Below are 18,201 nucleotides of genomic sequence, written 5' to 3'. Positions count from 1 at the left end.
GTGCTGCCAACAGCTGCACTCATAGCAGAGCTGACATCACCTCTGGTCCTTTGCCAGGGAAAGAAAAGGAAATTGTAGAAATAGAAAGGATAAATAATTATTTAAGAGGGTTTGGCACAGTTTTGAGTGGGAGAAAATTAAAACTGTTTTGTTTAGATGGAAGATTTATCCAGGGAAAAGAGAGAATGTGAGGAACAGATAGAGAGACTTAGGTAATCTTGTTTCATGATAAAGCAGACAGAAGGTGGCAAATTAACATCAAATGTAAAAAAAATGCAGTACATCTATGTGGATACGTCTCCTGAAATAACTGGTCTCTGGAAGTCAGATTTTGAGGGACAAAAAGCCTTCCAGGATTCAAAAACCTATTCTTGATCTAAGATGATTTGGTCAAATGGATTAGGGGAGGCCTTTTGCAGATATAAATTGGCAGAAATCTGCTTACATCAGATGAGAATGGGGTCTTTCCCAACTTAACCCAGCCACTAAACGACTGGAATTTAGCAGAATTTCCCTCAAGAGTTTTACATAAAACTATCATTTCTGGGGCTTCTCAGAGCCCTCACTCAGCATCAGATGCAGCATATCAAGTTGGAGAGACTACTGTTCTTTATCTTGCTTTGGCAAATGATTTACATGTGTGGAGGAAGCAGTATCCATAAGGAAACTGTCCAGCAGACTTTGGGAGAAAAATTTTGTCTTCCTCATTTCAATCTGGTTTTCAAGCTTCTTTCTCTATGGGGGCTGCTAGCACCATCTTTTCCCCAGACTTTGCTCTTTACTTGAGGCCCAAACTTTGCTTCACTCATTTCTAAACTTCCTTCTTTGAATGAGCAGTCATTCATCGGGGATGAGTCTTTCTGCCACAGCAGTACCAAATCACAGCTATCCAGGACAAGGACAAAAGAATTCCCTCTTCAAAAAATAAATGGAAAGGGGATTGTAGGAGGGTGGATAATGCATCTCTTGCTTGCAGACCCTACGACATTTTGGTGACCACTGCTCACCAGCTTAGTGATTGCAACATTTGAATGCCAAGGAAAAGAGGAAAAGAGACAAAAGTCTTGTTGAATCCAAGTATTCCTTCTGTAACACCAAGCAGCAAATGTCAGACATTAATTCTGCCCTTTGTACCTGCAGTTTCAGAGCTTTGTCTTCAGTGTACCTACATGCTCATTTGCAGAAAACATAAGTTAGATAAACATAAGGTAGATAAAACCCCAGCTGAAAGTACACATTCAAATTAATTACTGCAACAGTTTTGATTGTTGAGAAGGGATTAGGCCTTAAAGGAAGAACAAAATTCAGAATAAAAGTATATTGTCCTTGAACTCTCCTCTTTTTTACTGCAACATTACACTGGAAGAAGGAATTCTGCTGGCATCAGGGATTCTTTCAGTCTCTTAGCTAAGTTTCCATTAAATTTGCCTCCCACACTTATGTTTATAAAGCCCAAAACTACTTTTAAAACTTTCATTTCCTACGTCGCATTTAAATATCCTTTGTGATTTAAAACGTTAAAACTACTAATCAGTGGATTAAATATGGCAAGCAAAAAAATAACTCAATGGGAGGCAAAGTCAACACAGAACAAACCTCCAAACTAGTGGTAAAAATTATATAGTATGTTGGAGAACCCTGAAACCAAAACATGAATGAATAACAAGGAAACAAAACATGAAGGAATAACTAGGCAAGTTTAGTATTCTTCTGCTTTGAGAAGACAAATTGTTGTTTAAAACAGTAATAAAGCAATCTGCAATTTTTGCGCATACTTTATTAAATTAAATTTAAAATACAAAGTTATAATTTTTCTGGCACCAGCTGGTGTCAGATTAGTCTATTGAAGATGAATGATCTTCCTGTGGCTCGTTCCGGTAAGGGAATGCTTGCAGGCTGAATTTCTGGTAGTTTTTATTCTCTAGTCAGTCCTTGTTTTTAAATTTCTTGAGTAATGCCCACCATGACTTTCATCTGCTTCTTTTATCTCTCTCCCAGACATAGTTTGCCTGCCATTACCTGGGGCCAACACATCCTGGTGAAATGGCACATTTTGTCATGGTGGCTTAGATGCAGACACTCCTCACTGTTCTGGTCAGCAACTACTTGAAATTTTGGCTTCCTTTAGAGGATCTTTGCCACATTTTCCACTGTGATCTTGTCAGGAATTGAGATGACAATCCAGAGAAACCAAGCTGTGAGTTAAGGTGAAGTTAACCAAAAGCAAGTTAAGACATACACAGCTTTGCCTTTTTAAGAGCGGGCAGATTGTTGGGAGCAGCAGAGTGGCCTTTTGTGTGGGATATTACAGCTGTTCTGCCTGTTTGCCTTTTTCTGGAGAAGGTGGAAAGTGGATGTTCAAGTCTGGGACACTCACTAGAGGCTGACTTCCACTTCTGAGAGTGTTCCACACGCTCACATATCACTGAAGGCTCCATCCAGAGATGGTGGTGGGAGTTATTACCAGGGAAGGAAAGACATTCCCAGTAACAGGACCTTTAGTCCACATGACCTCTTTTGACACCAAGAGCAAAAAAACACAACATGGCCTCTCGCTACTCAGTCTCTCCTAAATTCATCCTTCCCACTTGCAGGGCAATAGCAAGAAAAGCAAATAAGCTACAACTTGCTTTGGGAAGGAGTTTGGGCAGAGGATCAAGTTCCCCACACCCATGATTTATTTGACCATAAGATCCCACCCCAATGTAGAGCAAATACATGCATTGGTTTATCTATGGGATGGCAGCTTAGCCCTTGAGCTAACCTTGCAGTCAGGTTTGCAGAGACCAGCAGGTTTGTTTCTGCTGCTGGAGTTCAGTGGCTTCGGGTTTTTTCACTTTGAACAATGAAAATACCATATGCTGTTGTATAATTACTTCTGTTCAGTCTCATTTAACTGCCAGACAACTACTTATTGATAGGATTACTACTGTTTTGTTTACATTTGCTTTGGACTCTTCGGGGTTAAATTTTAACTCAAGCTTCCAGTGTTAGATTTCATTCAGCCATGAAAACATACTTGTTATATGATAGTTTTGTTTTACAAACTTCAGATCTAGCATTCATTTGGACAGCAAAAGGAAGAAATTACATTTTTCTACATCAAAACTAGCATTCATTTGGACAGCAAAAGGAAGAAATTACATTTTTCTTTTAATTACTGATAATATATCTTCATTTTCCAACTCCAAGTGTGTTGTATAACTGGGGAAACAGTTGAATATTACACTAAAACTGAATTAACAAGAACCATAAGCAATGTGACATTGCTAGTCAAGGCACAGGTTCAGCAGAAACACTTGAATTAGGCCTGCTTTTTAAATACAGATGATTTCATAAGGTCCCTCTAAGTGCCCAGAGTGAGCCATGCCGTGGCAGTGACTCTCTGTAGACAAAGGAGAACACCACAGACTGAACAAGGAGCCAGAAGGAAAAGCCAAGTCCTCACTCTCTCTGCATGTGATGCATAGGCATATATATGCATCAGTGGAGTGTCAGAAGTAGCTGAAGGACCTTCGTTGATCTGGGCTCCAGCCTGGAAGACAGCAGGGCAGGACAAACAGAGAATCAACTCTGGTTTCATTTAGGAAAAATGGCATATAGCATTTTGACAACTTTAATGGGCAGAAGAACCAGTGAAAAATTAGTGCTATAATGGGGAGAAAAATGCTTTCTAAAGCTGAAGATATTGAGCAACTGTCTCTCTGAAAAAGCAAAGCCTTTATTGTAGTCTGGGTCTGGTGTTTAGCAAGCAATCTGTCATCATCTCAAATACAGAAAGCCACACTCTGCACAAGCAGTAGAGTCTCTCTTTTACTGGCTTTTTAGCAGCCTAGAAAGGAGCAGGCAGATAATTCACCAAAGGCTGTATGGTCTCTCTGAAGACCCTGAGACTTTTTCTCTGTTGTAACTCCTCAGTGATGTTCCATCAGATAGTCTTGGTCTGTTTTTCTTATGTTGGTTTTGGGGAAGCAGTAAAAGCCTCCAGTGTAACTGTGGTACCCAGAATCAGAAAAACAAATGTAAATGTTAATAAAGAAGGAGCACCTGATAGACTACACTTTAAAGGTCTGGGATTCATGTGGTTGCTCATGAGCAGCAAAAGATTCCTAAATTTCACTTCTTGGGAAAACCCAAACCTTTACATAGCAACATTTTTATGAGATTCTTTCCTAGCTGCAGATCATTTCACAGACAGAAAGAGTTAGAGGTACCTCTATCCCACACATGTTTACAGAACCTGAAAAGATGGGAAACACTTTATTTCTCCTGTTTGAAAAAAAGGAGCTGGCACAATAACTTGTGTAGCCTCTCCCAGGGTTGTTACAGACCCATTCTGCTCCCATTGTAGCAAAAGGACTAAATAATCTCATGATGAGAAGCAATTTCTCTCCTAGTTGTGGCTTGAATGCAAAAGGCTGTTAGACAAAGTCTACTGTGAAATCTGTAGGCTACCTCTAGCCTTGCAAGAATTTCACATTTTTGCCACTGGAAGCCACCCTGGGCTTATTTGTTGCTCTGCTTTTTCCATTCCCATATTAATTTCATCAAATAATTGAATATCTCAGTGACAATAAAAGTACTCTGGCATTACAAAATAAAGGGCACATCAGTCATAAATCTGCACTTCCTGAATGACCATCCTTTCAATCTTAATGAGGCAGAATCATTTCAAGACTGCTTTGAGTGATCTGTACCATTATCAATATGTTTAAACCCCCCAAAACATTTAGTAATTCCTATCTCAGTCCTAAGTTTACTATCCAGGTGGTGCCTTTTACTGATGAAAAGGCAGAAGGAAAAAAAAGAATTCTTTTTAAGGAGAAATGGCTCGTAGCAAAATTAAAGGAAGTTTCATTCACACATCTGAGCCTTTAGCAATCAATTTTCCTTTGCTACACAGCGCTGTGCTGGAAGCATGGAAATACTGTTAAAAGAAAATTACTTTGTTTGTGAGGAAAACCCACAAAGAGGGATTTCCTCATTCAGGAGAGAGATTTCTCATGGGCAAAAAAAAATCATTAGGGACTGCTGGCAGACTGAAGAAGTAGAAGAATTCTGGGTCCACCAGCAAATAGGAGCTCATCCTTCCAAGATTTCACAGAGCAACAGCAGTGTGTAATGGCAAGCAAGGCAATTTTAAGATGTTTTCTTTTTTTACTGTTTGGTGATAATGGTATGGGGTTTTGTTTGCTTTATTGTTTACTAGTCTTTTTTCATAATTTCCCTTTTCTTCTTTTCATAACACACTGTTCTCTCTCCCCTAGTTGTAGAAAAAATGGACAATGTGACAGGTGGCCTGGAAACATCCCACAGAAGATACACAGAAAAGCTCACAGAAGTGGAGAGTGATCTGAAGAAATTAGGTAATCTACCCACAAGCAAAGCCCCTTTGTATTATGGACCTGGGGTGTTCTCCTGGCAGATTGAGACAGGAAATTTGTCTGAAAAATCTCTGCCTCTGACAAGATACAGCACTTCCATTCCAGTTTCTCAAGTACTTGGGAAAGCACTTAAAAATAGTTCAGATTTGCTCTACTTAGAAGAGCATTTTAAGAATACTTCAAAATTTACAGTTCCCACTGAAGTCACTCTGAAAGCATTTATATTTAAATAAACAGACACTTAAATGTTGTCCCCAGGAGAGAATCTTCTCTGAGGTAGAGATCTAAAACATAACAGAAGTTGTTCTACAGCACAAAAGCTTCTACATAAAATGAGCACCTGTCACCCAGTCATCTTGAAGCTGCTTAGCAATTAAGATTCATTTTGCAAGGTACACAATAATCAGCTATTCAAAATTCTTATGTCTGAGGCAAGTGTATTACTTCCATAAATTATTTCTTGATCATCTCAGGGAATACAGGAGGTAAGATTGTTATGTGTTTGGGTATCCCAAGCACTATCAAAGTTCTCAATTTTCAGGAAGATGCAAAAAAAATCATGGATAAAGATTCTACTCTCTAAGTGTACATTTTTACTTTTCTTCCTATACATACAGTTTTTATTGTAGAAGTATTAATATACATATACATGCATGTGATTCTTGAGATAAATTTGGTCTAGTTTTGTAAATCATATATTGAGACATGTATTTCTAGGAAAACATCTTTGCTTGCAGCTTGATTGTAAAATTTTTACAACTTTTTTCTCTCAAAAAGGAGCTGGCTTCTAAAGTATTTGTACATTACATTTAGTTCAAAAACATGGGGTAATTCAGTGAGATGTTCTTTTACTGACACATCTACAGAAGTAAATGCTACACTTCTGTAAAGGTTGCTTGTGCAACCTTTTGGATTCTATTTGGGTTATTATATTATGCTGATTAAATTTTCATGACTTGGAGCACCTTTGCTTCTTTCATGGCCACACATTTTTGCACACTGCTGGATGGATGCTCAGTGAGATGCTCAGGATCATCCATTCCCATTTAGGTGGCCTTGCCATGGAGGAAGTTAGGAAAGTTCTGGAGCAGTTTGAGTAGGAGACATAAAAGTAAGAGAAGTGCCGTAGGGCCAGAAGGATAAAAGCGTGTGGTGAATGGAAGACAGGCCTTCAGGGATTAGCTGTATGAGGACCTGGCAGTTGTCAGAGCTGTGTGAGGAACACTGTATAATTTGAGCTACAGCCAAGAGGTAAACATGGAGTCAGAGCTGAGAAGATCTGGGAGTGAGAGAAATGGCAGGGAGAGGAACTGTGCTCAGGAAGATATCCATCCACAAAAGACTCCATAAACACTTCAGGCTGAAGTCTCACAAGCTATCCTTTGACATTTGCATCATGACTCATTCAATCACACCAGACAAAAGCACCATACACAGCTGTATTCACTGTAATTTATGAAAACCATACTGCTCTCTCTTGGCATCATCTGAAATTATGGACTTGAGACTATCTAATTCATAAATATAGCTGCATGTAGATGAGGACAAAAATATATGGACTGTGAGCAGGATAGTGAAGTGATTGAGGTCAAGCAAGGGAGTCTTCCCTGAGAGCAAGTGTTGACTGCTTATTTCCTTGGTTTCTATGTCCTGGATGATAGGCTGTGCTGTCTCAAATGCTTCATCATACTTGGACAAGCTTCCAGAAGTATTCCACAGGGCAATGTAAGCACAGGCAGAGATGTTCCTCAAAGATTAAAGGTTTTGCCTTCCTCAAACTCAGAACATGAGGCAACAATAATGGCAAAATAAATGTCATTAAAACCAATACTAATGTATTAGAGAGAAAACCAGAAATATATTTTATCCTGACATATCTGAAGTAGTCTGCTGGCAAAAGTTTTGTCTCTAATCCAGATTGCTTTAAAATAAGTATGAGAACTTACTGAAAGCTAAACCCAAGATTTTAAAAATTAGAATTATATGTACTAAATCACAATGAAGGTATTCCACTTGCAATGAAAAGAAAGAAGAAAACATGAACAGATAAAATAAACTTCTGGTCTTTCAGCAAAATCCAGTTGTAACTTCAAAACCTACACTTGCTGGTACCTATTTAATGTTTTGAATTCTGTTTCCCATTCAGTTTTCATTCAGAACACAGCATTCTTGACTGCATATACTCATCAGTTTCTAACCACAGTTTTTCCCATTTGTGATGACAGAATCACCGTTTTGTTCTCCTCAGCAAGACACAAGGTCTCCATCAATTCCTCTTTGCTTGTTTTCTCTGTCTAGAGGCAGAACTTTGTTTAGTCGTTTCTCTTTTCTGGAAAAGATAGCATAAAAATCCTACTGAATAGTTTGACAACCTGACTGTTCTTACAATACACTGTGTTGTTTCATACTGTGTTAAAAAAAACCTAAAGCCTTTCCTTTTTTTTTTTTTTTTTTTTTTTTTTTTTCTTTTTTCCTGTACAACAGATGACCAAGCTGGACAAAAAGCCTTGAATACTAACATTGAACTGTCCAGCTTCAGATCTGACATTCTGGCTCTTCGTCAGCAACTTCATGACATTGCAGAGAAAACTAGCAGAAACAAAGACACACTGGAGAAGCTGCAAGAGTCTGGAAATTTATTAGATGATAGGCAGAACCAAATGAAAAGTGCCTTAGATAGTAACACTTTCACGATCATCAGTGTCAATAAGACACTTCAGGCATATACTGGCTATATCAACAATCTCCAACAAGACACAAGTAATATACAAGCAACCCTGCAAAGCCAAGAGCATTCTCACAGTGTGGTCATCATGAGCCTTAACAACTTAAACCTGACTCAAATACAGCAAAGAAATCTTATCAGTGTCTTACAGAAGTCAATGGAAGATACAAGCTCGGCTATTCTAAGAATCAAGAATGACTTTCAAAATCTGCAGCAGGTTGTCCTTCAGGCCCGGAAGGACACTGACTGGCTTAAGGAAAAAGTGCACAATTTACAGGCCTTGGCTGCCAACAACTCAGCAATGACAAAAGCCAACAATGATACACTTGAAGACATGAACAGTCAGCTCAGCTCCTTCAGTGGGCAAATGGAGAACATCACCACAATTGCCCAAGCCAATGAACAAAGTCTAAAGGATCTCCAGGAACAGCATAAAGGAGATGAAAACAGAACTGCTGCCAAATTCACCAATCTAGAAGAAAGGTTCCAGGTCTTTGAGACTGATATAGTCAATATCATCAACAACATCAGCTACACTGCTCATCACCTACGGACACTGACGAGCAATCTCAATGAGGTCAGGACAACTTGTACAGACACCTTAAGTAAACACTCGGATGAGCTGATTTTTATGAACAGCACACTAGCCAATATTCGCATAGACTCTGCATCTCTCAAGGTGCAACAGGATTTGATGAGGTCAAGATTAGATGTTGAAGTCGCCAATTTGTCAGTAATCATGGAAGAAATGAAGCTGGTGGATTCCAAACATGGCCAGCTCATCAAGAACTTCACTATCCTACAAGGTATGCAGCTTCCCTAATGATGGTGTGTGTGCTGAATTCCTGCTTGCATTACTTCTTTAGTTCTGTGGAAGTTAGTGTGTGCTGGTACAGAGTCCTGAGGTTTTCCATTATCTAATCCTAAACTTTGGAAATGAACATGTAGCTTGAATTTTCCGTACTAATTTTTCTAGCTAAAATGGCGATGTTATGAAAGAAGGTTCTGACTTAGCAGAATTTTATTCTGTCTGACTGACTGACCGACTGGATCTGCTTTTGATTTAGTTTCTAAAATAAGTGAGTGAAGGTGTGGAACCTCAAGAAACCAATCCTCAGTAAGGAGGAAATGGCTAAAAAATATATGTTGGACTATTCCCAGAAAGGTCCACCCTTACTGAAAAACAAGTTACTATTTCACTTTAAGCCAGTTGTTAGTCTGCCAGAAAACATCCTACTTTGCTTAGTTTTTAACCCTGGGATACTTTATTTTCTCCAGAAATAAATAGCATCAGGTTTAAAAGGTTTCTCCCAGCCAAATATTATCCCAAATGAAAAAACCACTCATATTTCCAATCAGATGTGAATCAGCCTAAACCTCTAATCACAAATATAAATCCATTGCTCCAAATAAACTAAGGCTGCATTAGAGCCAAGATTACATGTCAGTAACCTTAACCATTCTCATTTCAACCAGGCCTAAATTATTCCAGCTTGGTGATCTATCTCTGGAGGAGTTTGAATTATGTAGATTAGTGCCAGGGGTGGGAAGGTAGTGACAAGGGATTTGCTCATCCATGAACAGAATCCCAAACTGTTTTGTTTATTGCTGTCACAGTATTGCCATTTCCTGTTGTGAGTTATCGTCCCCTGTCTTGTTAGAGCTGGCCAATTTGCAACTTCTGGTCTTTCCCATAGTTGGCCTTTTGCTCACTATCCATCATTTTGTCTCTTTTTGACATCCTGTTATTGACAGACAAACAACGAGGATCAGGAGAAAGAGTCCTGGAACTAAGAGCAGAGTGATGAGACTAGAAGGACAAGGGAGCATGGCAGAGTGAGGGAACAGGACCAACAACACACAGCACTAGTGCATAAACTAGTATAGACAAGTGCACAGAGTTTTGCAGACACTGGCACCTTGCCTGGTCACCTGGGGTGCGGTGTCACTGTCCAGTTCACATGGCTGGGTGTATCAGAGTATTTTCTGTATCTTGAATTTTGTGGAGGTCAAGGAAAGGACAACAGTATACAGGATCTGGAAAGCAGCTGCACTATTACAAGCACTGATGAAAGCAGCTGTTAGCCCGGTTTCTGTATTTTTAAATATCCAGTGGCGCTGGTCTGAGATGTATTAAACAAGCCCACCCCACGAGGGCTTTTTGTTTTGTTTTCTGTGCATATCCCCACTTTGTACGCTTGCATTGTTTCAGGCCCTCCTGGTCCAAGGGGAGCTAAAGGTGACAGAGGCCCTCCTGGTCCTCTTGGCCCCGCTGGCCTAAAAGGACAAAAAGGAGAGAAAGGAGAACCTGGACCACCAGGACCTGCAGGTGAGAAGGGCCCACCTGGGCCAGCCGGGCCACCAGGAGAAAAAGGAGGGAAAGGTTCAAGAGGATCGCCTGGCTCCAAAGGTCAGAGAGGTTCTCCTGGCAAGACCGGTCTGCCTGGACCAAATGGAGACCCAGGGCCACCAGGGCCACCAGGCAAGGATGGTCCACCAGGGCCCCAAGGCCCACCTGGATTTCAAGGCCTGCAAGGAACGGTGGGAAGCCCAGGGTTACCAGGACCACGAGGAATAACTGGGCTCCCTGGGGTCCCTGGGCTGCCTGGTCCGAAGGGCCCGCCTGGCCCACCGGGGCCACCAGGCCCAGGGATGCCAATGGCGCTACAGAGCCAGCCTACGCCCATGCCCGAGGCTAATGGTAAGCCATCTACACACTGCATGCTGTGCAAGGGAATGGGTTCCTCCATTTATTACTGGCCCTATCACTGCTCCCTTGAGTTACCAATAACTGGCTTAACACAAAAAAAATTCACATCACAGGTTGTTCCCCCCGTTGGAAGAACTATACAGAAAAGTGCTACTACTTTTCAACTGAAAGAGAAATTTTTGAAGACGCAAAGTTATTCTGTGAAGAGAAAGCATCACGCTTGGTTATCATCAATGACAAAGAGGAGCAGGTAATTACCTTCTCTTGCTGGTTTTCAAGGAGGAAGTTTGAAGCTGTTTAACATGCAGAAACCACAAGATAGTGGGAAGCTGCGAGCACCATGAATTCATGTAGTAGAAATAAACACATTGACTCATTAGAATTTTGTCCACCCTGTTGTGCCTGATCAGCAGCTTCTCCCTGTGCAGAAGGGTAGTGTGAGCAGAGCTGATGCTGACCCTGAAGGTGGTGGGGACAGAGCAGTCAGAAAAGCTGCTGAGAACTGTAGGAGTTTTCAACCTTTAAAGATGGAATCCATTACGCCTTGTGTACTATCAGAGTATTTTTCACAGCAGTGAATGTAATGTAATTTTAAATTATCTGATTTAATACATGCAGCCTAAGACTAGTATGACCCAAAAGTATATTTAATCTAACTATATTTTAAATACTATTCAACATGGTAGTGGAGATGTCAAAATACAATTCCTTACTCTTAGGGGTTTTTTCAATTTGTGTCTGTAAGATATTAGCTGTGGCTTTATGTCAGCCCAATTTTCATGCCTAGTTCTCTCTACCTCATTGCAAACAATGAAAGGAATTCTAGTCTGGGCAAGGGCTCTCAAGGCCAACTCCTGAAACATATCTTCAGCTAAGAAACATTTCTCTGGCCCACCATATTCTCATAACAAGAGGCTTATGAAACCAGTGTAGTTTATTGGTGCCAAAAACCGTTGTCCTTGTTATGGACTAAGCTCTTTCTTTCACAGCAATGGATAAAAAGGCAGATTATTGGGAAAGGCAGCTTCTGGATTGGACTAACAGATACAGAGAAGGAAAATGAATGGAGATGGTTGGATGGATCTTTACCAGTTTACACGTACGTAAATAAAAAGCAATGCTGTCGCTCTTGCTGACACTTCTAAAAGCAGCATCTAGAAATTATCTAATGAATCCAGATGGTTGTAGATGCCAATAATTTAATTTGTTACTGAGGGTGCTGGGGTTTTTTCTCTCTGCTTTCCCCATGCACAAGGATTCCTTTCCTTGCCAGAAAGAAAACTGAATGTTGAATGAAAGAATCACATAACTATGCAGCCCAGTGTTTCTTGCCAAAACTTTTGCTTCTGACTTTTATTACAAAGTTGAGATGGAAAGCACAGTTTTACTGTTTTGGTTTGAATTTTCCTTATTTGCATTACAACTGGCTATAAATAGAGTACTCGTTCTAATAAAAAATGACCAGTCTTTAGATAAAGCCCAAATCCAAGTGGAAAGCATTCAGCATAAGGAAAATGCATGAAATGAGGATGTCTATGCTTTGGCCAGCTGAGAACTGAATTGGCAGCTTTCCAGGAATCCTAGGGCTACACCTAATTTGTCCTAAATGGAACAGATTGCAACCACCCAAATTTTTAATACTGAGAAGTAGACTAAAGAGTTTATAGATGTTAACATGCTGTGCTTCAGAAAAACAGGCTACACAGTCAGTCAGATGTTACGAAATGATTAGCTATGATCTCATTGGTGTTCATTTAGATGAAAAACATGGAAAAAGTCACATTCATTTCAAATGAGCTGTAAAATTTTCCCCTTTTTATCCTTTCCCATTTTCATCTTTCTTCCTCTTCATGGCAGCACTGTGACTGATCCTACTTAAGGTGCTGCTTTTAGTAGATTCCCACTGCACCGTGGTTTTAGGTGCTCTGTCATAACCTCAGAGCTGTTGGTTACAGGTTTTTGGAGTATTTCATTACTTCTGGAAAGCTGTGTGTCCTCCCAGGTGCCTGGTTGGACGCTCTATGTCAGGCAGGCATGTTTTTTAGCTGAGCATGGACTGTGTCAGCCAGCAATCACAAGCTCCCTTCAACAACCTGTTTCTGCAGGAAAACTGAGCTTTTAAATCCTGAGTTTGGAAGCATTTCTCACTTGTTAAACAAAAACAGGATGAGGAAACACTGCAAGATTTTTTACTTGCTACCTTCAATTTCACCATCAAAGCTAACGATCTCAAAAGATGCGTGTAAATATACTGTGTGTGGATTTCTTAAAACTCAATAGAATTCCCTTCCCATCTGAGCACGTGTCCCTAAAACACATGGATCTTCGCTGTTTCTCCCAAGATGCCCACCTTTGGTGCAGTCAGAGAGCTTTGGAGTGAGTGAGGGCAGGCTGATGCCATCTTGGCATTACCTCTGAGCCCGTGGGCTCTTCTGAGCCCCATCTGCCAGCGGGAATGCAGTGTGCAGGTTTCACAGGCTTGGAGCAATGCACTTGGAGCACGGAGCACTCCCACTGTGTGTGCATGTACGCTCAGAAACTAAAATAAAGTTCATTGGTCTAAATTTAGGTCTCTGAGTTTTGGCAGCCTGAGGCCGAATAGATTCCCTTCTCTGTAATACATCTGTTTTCCATTTTCAGCAAGAGTCATGTATTGTTTGTTTCAATGTGTGTTTCCCGTTCAGAACAGATCTCATGATGTTTTCGTTAATTTCTTGTGGTGAAAACCTGCCATGTGTGCTGTGTTGTGCAATCATATCTCTTACTTTTTTGTGGAAAGAAACTGGAAACCTGGGCAGCCTGATAACTGGGATCACAATCACGGGCCGGGGGAAGATTGTGCTGGGTTGATCTATGCTGGGCTCTGGAATGACTTCCACTGTGAAGATGCTAACAATTTCATTTGTGAAAAAGACATGGACAAAGGTAAGCAAGGCCCTTGGTTTGATTATTCCCTCTTGCTCTTAGTAAATGTCCCGCAGCTAGAGGTGAGATCTTAGCTGAATGCTACAGCAGTGCCTTGTTGAGGAAGAGGGGAAATCACATGTGAGGCACTTCTACTCAGATCCAGATGCAAGTGCTGGATTTTTTGCACTTGGAAAAAGCAGCCTCGAAGCTGACTATAGCCATGGAATGCCCAGAATCTTGACCATTTCCTGTAGGCTTTACACATGCCTAAAATTTTGGGCATTATTTGGCACATGCTCCAGATCCTACCCATGCTGGAAGCTGCCTTTATAGGCTCAGTGGCCACACAACAGGGAAAGCTGGCCTTAGAGTGGCTCAGGAGCCAGTCTTCAAAAACCAGAAAATATTTCTTTTGAAAGTTTGTGCAATAGGAGGCACAAACTTGGTGGCTGCTGAGGAGATCTTAAAATTCCTGTCACTACCAGGAGATGTCCCATGGGACTGAGAAGCTGGGTCCATAGGCCATCAGCAGCTTATCCTGCAGCTGGAGTGAAGGGCTCATAAGCTGCTGTGTGGCCAGCAGTCAGCCAGGTGTTTGCCACAGGGCATCTCTCTCTGTTGACACAGGCATTTCTGCAGGAGCAGAGGGCAGGTGGTTCCCATGGCCGCTTAGAGCCCGGCCCCATCACCACAGAATGTGGTCAAACGTGGCACAAAAGTGTTTGTGTTCATGCTGGGGCTCTGCCTGAAACATTATCTCCTCCATACAACCTGTTTAAACATTGCTGTGCCAAGGGTGCCTGGCTCCTCCAACTGGAAACTTGTTGGTTGGATTTCAGTGAAGGCAGACATAAATGTCAGCTAGAGCCAAAATTGCATCCCATCCATGGTCCCCTAAGACACAACTAAGTGCTGAACAAGCTTTGTATGTACAATTCTGTTTAGATGTCCAGAGTGAAGGACCATGTGTAAGTAACAATATAATTTACCCTGGTTTTCCTACATACATTTGTTATTTTAAGAAAACTTAAAGGTTTACAAATATTTATCCTCCAGGATTTTCAAGATCTGAGTGTGAGTCTGCTCAAATTTTTTCCATACCTTGATCTCTGTAAGTTTTCTCTTTTGAAATTTGTTTAATCTTCACAGGCTTTTTACAGCATTTCTTTTTCTCTTTGTTTTTCTTGTTTTCTCTCATACTGTAGGGCAAATTCTTGGAGTGTAATAGGCTGTAACTTTACAGATACCTTCATATTAAGGAAATTTATGTAAAGAAGAAGAAAATCCTGGGAAAGAGCAACACTGACTTCCAAAACTAAAAAAAAAAAAAATGAAAACAGAAAAAAAGCAAGCACTGAAAACTGATTTAAAAGCATCAAGGAATTCAGCAATAACTCTTCTCCAGCATCCTGTAATTATTTAAGGCCTTTCGACCCTCAGCATCAGGAAATACTGTTGGACTAATTCTGTTTTAGATTTTCTTCCCAACCAGTAACCACATCCATAACCAGCTTGTGTCTTCTGAGAAAAGACATTCTATAAATCTGAGTAAGACTGTTGGTCACTCACATAGAAAAACATATAAAGCAACTGTGTAAACAGTTGCTTAATTTGCTAAAATCCCAAATGTAGGAAAATTATACAGATACACGAATATATAGATTTTATATAAATATATATATATAGTCCAACTCTTATCAGTAATATGGAATATACTTTTAAGAGCTTTTAAAACTTTGTATTTTTGTACAAAATATTTGCTTTTTACAATTGTTCTCTTTTTTACTGACTTTTTTTACAAATATAGTGCACAGGGGCCAAAGAAAACAATAAAGGTACTAATAATTCATTAAGGTTTGCTATCAGGCCTAGCTCAGCTATAGAGAAATATTTTTCCAGTTAGAAATATTTTTACTTTCCCAGATGATTTGTTCTGGTTAAATAACTTTTAAAGCAGATTTTAGATAGTGTTTTCCTTACTGTAAGCAGTCTAGTCTGCATGTGTAACAATTAAGTTGACTAAGGACTAGATACTCATTATAGCTCTGATCACAGCCAGTGTTTCATTGGGGTACTATGGAAAGACCATTTTAATAAAAGCCAGCCCTTCCTTCCTTCCCTCCTTCCCTCCTTCCCTCCTCCCTCCCTCCCTACTTCCCTCTTAGGAGAAAATTCCACGGAAGTAAATCTCCAATTTTTAATAATCATTTTGAAATATTTTCATTCCTTCTCCCTTCTTGTAAGGAATTCTACCCCAGTAGTTGCCACACATACTGCAGGTCAAGCCCAGATGAGAGACTTTATGAAAAGAGAAACAAAGAAGCTGCACACACTGAAATATGTTTGTTTTTAAGACAGATTTCAAGATTTGGTGAGAAAAACATGCCATACTCAGAAAAATCTAATAAACTTGCACTTCTCCAAAGTGCTTTGTAAATCAATCTGTCTGTTTTCTTGGACTGGTACTTCTCTCCCAAACAAAACAGAAAATATGCTGCAAAGCAGAAAGAGATTATACCATTACCCAGCCAGTTTCTTCCACAGTCCCATGAGCCATTGTCTAGGCAGCTTATCAGGAATTTTAAAAATTAGCGGGTTAATTCATTAGCAGAAACCTTGGTATTGGTTTCCAATTTTTATACCCTTCTCATGGCCACATGCTCTACAATGAAGGAAGTTGTTTTGGCTTCTTGGGAAGGAGAGCTGTTTTTCCATTGCCTCCTGACCTGCCATTTACCTTGGCTGAATGCAGATATGTTTGGTGAAATACTCCAGCTCTGTTGGAAACAGAGACAAGATTCCGTACTTCAGATTTTCAAATACTGCTCCTAAGATCAATCAACTAAAGACTGCTGTTTCCCTACATCTCTCACTCCCTCAAGTGTTTTAAATTTCAATTATAATTTTTTTTCAAAATACACAAAATGATACATTTGGGAATCTGTCCTGTGACTACAAATTAGATATGAGATGGGAACAACAAGAAAATTGGTATATGTATTACATAAAAAGGTTTATGTACTGCAGCTGCAGAAACCCTGTGTCACCATTCTGGAGGCAGGGCTTGTCTGGATTTTGTGATCCTTTTCTTTTTCACAAGATTTTGAATACAACTTGATTCTGCCATGCACTGTCATGCTGTACCAAGGAGTTGTGTGTAGACACATGCTGCAGTGTTTACATATATATTTACACATTGTCTGTGGAGATAATGTTAAACTGCTATTTTTGGATAATGGGGTACAAAACTAGTATTTTGTGTGCCCAGAGAGCCTCACAAACCCTGGTGATTGGAGCCTTGAAGAGCCACACTGAAGTGGAAGGACTGCTACCTTTGTTTTGAATGTTGTCTTATTTGGGTGAAATAAGCCTGTTTTGAGCACCTACCACATTAAATTACATTCCTTATGCTTTCTATTGATGTCACAGACTTCTGTCACCAAAAGAAGTGAATGAGAAATGTCTGTTTAAGCCCAAGCTGTATTGCTTCCTTGCCCAGATTTCATTCTTCTCTTCCTTCAGCAACAGCAGTGATGGTACATACACGAGATCAGATTATCCAAGAGTTATTTAGTGTCCCCCAGCCAGAGGAATGACAAGCTGAGGACACTGAGAAATGAGACGTGACTGGGCTCACACCCTCTGTTCACACACTTGAATCAAACACTGCAGCTGTTAGACAAAACTGGATGAAGAGGCATGCTGCAGGTGCGTGCCTGACATGGCCAGTCATCCTCAAAACATGGCCTGAGCAGCCAGACATGCTGAGACAGACCATCCTTTTGACCTAGTATTCCTGCAGGAAGGAAACAGAGGTGTCCAATGGCAACAAGAATTGAAATCACTGAGAGGACCAAGAGTGTTAAGACAGCTCAGGAACACGTCACAGAAAGGACAGATTGGCAGGAGCACAAGCAGGACACCAGAATGGGCCAAGAAATTGTCATGAAAGTCACTGCCACTCCCTAATGGGAAAACATCTTCATCAAATCTTTCTGTATGGTTTCAGTAATAATGCAGATTTTATAGAAATTTTTGAGTGATAGCAAATTATTATGCCCCAGCTTGAGTTTTGCTTTCCTTCTTATACACAAGTATTGTAACTTGTCATTTTGAGCACACATTCCCATCATCCTTCTTGTTTTACATAAAAATTAAATACAAGTTCATATACTCTGACAAGCACTGGACTGTTGGAAGAAAAAGAGGGAAAGGCAGAGAAGGTACAAAGTCATTGTGATTTACATTAAGTTCTGGATTTCTTAATGTCATTTCTAACTTGTTTCATTAATTTATTTGGAAATGCCTTCAGCTGATTAGAGCTTATAAATCTCAACTCTCATTTCCTTTGTTGTCTATAATTAATACTTGCAAATGTTCCAATAAAGGAATCACTAAGTGAAAACACAGGAATTAATGTTGTTAACTCTGTGCATGTGTGTGTAACCAAGAGGGATGTGGAAATCAGAGGGATG

At 40.2% G+C, this 18,201-nt stretch overlaps 1 protein-coding gene across 1 annotated transcript in view; it reads left to right on the top strand.

Annotated features, from left to right (window-relative positions):
• Positions 1–18,201, top strand: part of COLEC12 (collectin subfamily member 12) — a 94,727-nt gene extending 76,526 nt beyond the window's left edge. Inside the window, exons 4-10 of the mRNA XM_054285245.1 lie at positions 5,268–5,366; positions 7,869–8,915; positions 10,322–10,810; positions 10,933–11,069; positions 11,809–11,918; positions 13,599–13,744; positions 14,932–18,201. Of these exons, the coding sequence (XP_054141220.1) occupies positions 5,268–5,366; positions 7,869–8,915; positions 10,322–10,810; positions 10,933–11,069; positions 11,809–11,918; positions 13,599–13,744; positions 14,932–14,951 (2,048 nt within the window). The 3' untranslated portion in view covers positions 14,952–18,201. The remainder of the gene's footprint in view (positions 1–5,267; positions 5,367–7,868; positions 8,916–10,321; positions 10,811–10,932; positions 11,070–11,808; positions 11,919–13,598; positions 13,745–14,931) is intronic.

This window comes from Melozone crissalis, unplaced genomic scaffold (assembly GCF_028551555.1).
Source record: "Melozone crissalis strain CALT ecotype California unplaced genomic scaffold, PUWL_Pcris_2 ptg000042l_1, whole genome shotgun sequence".
Lineage (NCBI taxonomy): Eukaryota > Metazoa > Chordata > Aves > Passeriformes > Passerellidae > Melozone > Melozone crissalis.
Note: the sequence above shows the minus strand (reverse complement) of the source record. Positions and strands in the feature narration are given on the sequence as shown.